Raw genomic sequence first — 3,987 nt, forward strand, 5'->3', positions numbered from 1 at the left:
ATTTATACATTTCATCATGTTTTGTGCACCAGATACGTGTAGGGTTGTGCTTGAATGTTGACCCATGCTTACCATCATTGCTTATTTTACTTCCCATGGTCATCTACAGTTCTCCCCTGCCCTGGAAACTTGGGTAAACTGGAGAGATATAGAACTTCCAGAATTGCACTGCTTTCTCTCCAGACTTTACTTGACTCCCTGAGACCACATCACATCCTTATGTTTCCTCTCTTATGTAGAGTAGATACAGGGGATCAAGTCTATCAACTTGGCCCATATGATTGAACATATCTAGCTATGGCATATCATTAGGATTGCATTCTTTTAAGAATAAGTTATTCTTATGGTTCTTTCATTCAACAGTTTCTGTTCTCTTTGACTCTCTGCAGACTGATAATCTTCACATTTTTTAATGGAAACAAATAACCAGACATGGGTGAGAGAGTTTATTCTCCTCGGCCTGTCCAGTGACTGGGACACACGGGTCTCCCTCTTTGTCCTCTTCTTGATCATGTACTTGGTGACAGTGCTGGGGAACTTCCTCATTGTCCTTCTGATCAGACTGGACAGCCGACTCCACACTCCCATGTACTTCTTTCTCACCAACCTCTCCCTTGTTGATGTCTCTTATGCCACAAGTATTGTTCCTCAGATGCTGGCGCATTTTCTTGCAGAACATAAAGCAATCCCATTTGTGAGCTGTGCAGCCCAGTTATTTTTCTCCTTGGGCTTGGGTGGGATTGAGTTTGTTCTACTGGCAGTGATGGCCTACGACCGCTATGTGGCTGTGTGCGACCCCCTGCGATACTCGGTCATCATGCATGGAGGGCTCTGTACCAGGTTGGCCATCACATCCTGGGTCAGTGGTTCTCTCAACTCTCTCATGCAGACCATCATCACCTTTCAGCTGCCCATGTGCGCTAACAAGTATATTGATCACATATCCTGTGAACTCCTAGCTGTGGTCAGACTGGCCTGTGTGGACACCTCCTCCAATGAGATCGCGATCATGGTTTCTAGCATTGTCTTGCTGATGACACCCTTCTGCCTGGTCCTCTTGTCCTACATCCAGATCATCTCCACCATCCTGAAGATCCAGTCCAGAGAGGGAAGAAAGAAAGCCTTCCACACCTGTGCGTCTCACCTCGCAGTGGTCGTCCTGTGCTATGGCATGACCATTTTCACCTACATCCAGCCCCGCTCCAGTCCTTCTATCCTTCAGGAGAAGTTGATTTCTGTCTTCTATGCCATTCTGATGCCCGTGCTGAATCCCATGATTTATAGCATAAGGAATAAGGAGGTGAAGGGGGCCTGGCAGAAACTACTAGGACAGTTATCTGAATTAACGTCAAAACTGGCAACTTGATGAATCCTGAGCATTAGCTAGAGAAAAGAGCTTTGCCTGTGAATTCTTTCACTTAACTAGATATGGCAGGCATCACCTGCATTGCCCTGGCAACCAGGAAGGGGATGCTGACACATGTACTGGTGATGCTGGGTAGGAGGCTGGAGGGTGGGTTGGGGTGTGGGCTGTGGGTGTATGTTTATGTCACAACATCATGTTCAGTGGAGTTAAGCACTGTGGTAATGGAACTTCCCACCCTTACTCAATCTCCATTCATATGTCCTGGCAGTAATGAACAAAAAGTACAGTTTGCTGTTTTGACGTGTCACACTGTTTGTAATTGTGGACCTATTCATGAATCTTACTTTGGACCATTGGTTCTTATTCATTCAAATTTTATATAAAGTTATTGTGTTTTCATTGGTAACAAGAGCATTTTCACATTTAAGACTCAAATTACTGAGCAGCGTTTGTATCTACATTCAGTAATTGTGTGAGTTGTTCTGAAGAGAGAGATGCTCTCAAGGCTGTTCAGATGGCTTTGTGCTGGACCTGCTACATGTACTCACAGCATCTCGTCTGCCTGATGAAGGTACCTCAGTGGAGGAGCATCAACTGAAGGTCTTGTTTTGCAGTGATAGGAATATAACTAAAGGTATTTAGATGAGGCTACTACTGGCCAAGTATATGCCACATTTGGGGCACCACCTAATACAGTTAGAGAAGAGTTTAACTACATATACGAGGGTGCCATTTAAATGTTAAAACCATCCCATTTCTGAAATAAGTATTAACTCTCTTCCTAGACTTTAACCATAGAATTAGCACACAAAATTTGAGATAATGTATAAATATAAAAGATGTAGTCAATCTTAGAAAGGACAGATTCCTCAGCCAAAGCCAATGAAAGATAAGAGAACTTTATATGCATTCGTTGAATCCGGATACCTGTGCAGTGTTTTCCTCTAGTCTCTGTTTTGAACACTTTCTCCCATTCCTCCTCCCCCACACGGCAGGACCCCTAGTTGGTCTTCGTAAACTAATGAGGTGGAATAGTCAAGGAGAGTAAGACTTTGGGGTGAGTCCAGAAGTCTTCCTACATGAAAGGACAAGAAATGTTCCTTGTTTAGATGAGGAAAGTGAGTACAAGTTACTGAAATGATAACAACCCAAACAGAGGGCAACCAGTGAAAAATACAGAGCTTGACAAGAGCACAGAGTTCAAAAATTCCCTGGAGCCGTGCTTGCAGGACAGAGAAGATGAGGAAATGGTGAGGATGAAGCAGGCATGTGAAGAAGGTTCAGATCACAGAGGGCATTGAATGCCATATTATATTTTAGATTTACTCAATAGCAATGTGGAGCTGGCAAATATTTTTAAGCAGGGATATGACCTGATAAAATTTACATTTTAGAATTATCGCCATGGCAATGATTCAGCGGAAGAAGAGCTTAGAGGCCAGGGGACCAGCTGGCTGACCTCTCTAGCAGTACTATTGAGACATTAGAGGAATCTGAACGAAGGAGAAAAGTCAAGCCAAGTTACATGATTTAAAAGAGATTTTAGAGAGACATTACATCTTCTCCCAGATTGCAATTCCTACATGGACCTCATACCTCCTCTAAAATGTCATTATCTTGGTCTAAATATTATGTAAACCATGGAGTAAAGTGCAACATTTACCACCATGGGCAGCCCTATATAAAGTAGTAGGAAAAGAGTTGAAGGAGAAGAAAATTAGTCAAAAATACGAATATACACATGACACGCAAAGGAGGAAAGTATGTGGAGATGCTGTATCCAGATGCTGAAATGTTCGGGATGCTTCACTGTCCACCGCAGGATCCCTGAGCCTTCCCCCTGCCTCCATGCCTTTGCTGTCCCTCCCTCCACCTTCAAGGGCAGCACACAGGTGACTTCTCTGAATCTGCCTTTCTGCCTCCAGACTCACTGGTGGTTCCTCAGCTCAGCTGAGTCAGCTCATAAGTGGTCTTTATATAAATATATATAAATATATGTAATATAATATATATAATATATTCAGAGCATTTCATCCTAAAGCAGCAGAATACGTATTCTTTTTGAGTGCACATGGAACATTCTCCACAATAGATCACATACTGGGTCATAGATCAGGCCTCAACAAGTATAAAAAGACTGAGATCATACCATGCATATTTTCAGACCACAGTGTTATGAAACTTGAAGTCAACCATAAGAAAAAATTTGGAAAAGCCACAAATACATTGAGGTTAAAGAACTTCCTACTAAAGAATGAATGGGTTAACCAGGAAATTAAAGAAGAAATTAAAAAATATATGGAAGCAAGTGAAAGTGAAAACACAACAGTCCAAAACCTTTGGGACGCGGCAAAGGCGGTAAGAAGATGGAAGTATATAGCAACACAAGCCTACCCCAAGAAGTCAGAAAAGTCTTAAATACCCACTCTAACCTTACACTTAAAGGAGCTAGAAAAGGAACATCAAATAAAATCTAACACCAGCAGAGGAAGGGAAATTACAAAGATTAGAACAGAAATAAATGATATAGAAAAAACAAACAAACAAAAAACAGTAGAAAAGATCAGTAAAACTAAGAGCTGGTTCTTTGAATGAATTAATAAAATTTTTCTAAAAATATT

At 41.8% G+C, this 3,987-nt stretch overlaps 1 protein-coding gene across 1 annotated transcript; it reads left to right on the plus strand.

Moving 5' to 3' along the window:
* The first annotated feature begins 320 nt into the window (after nucleotides 1–320).
* LOC124524923 (olfactory receptor-like protein OLF3) lies at nucleotides 321–1,366 on the plus strand. The gene has a single exon (XM_047097366.1). The coding sequence runs from the start codon at nucleotides 413–415 to the stop codon at nucleotides 1,364–1,366; it is 954 nt and encodes a 317-aa protein (XP_046953322.1). The 5' UTR covers nucleotides 321–412.
* The last annotated feature ends 2,621 nt before the right edge of the window (nucleotides 1,367–3,987 follow it).

Source organism: Lynx rufus, unplaced genomic scaffold, assembly GCF_022079265.1.
Source record: "Lynx rufus isolate CCGP_SWC_20201006 ecotype Redwood Valley unplaced genomic scaffold, mLynRuf1.p SCAF_4, whole genome shotgun sequence".
Taxonomy (NCBI): Eukaryota; Metazoa; Chordata; class Mammalia; order Carnivora; family Felidae; genus Lynx; species Lynx rufus.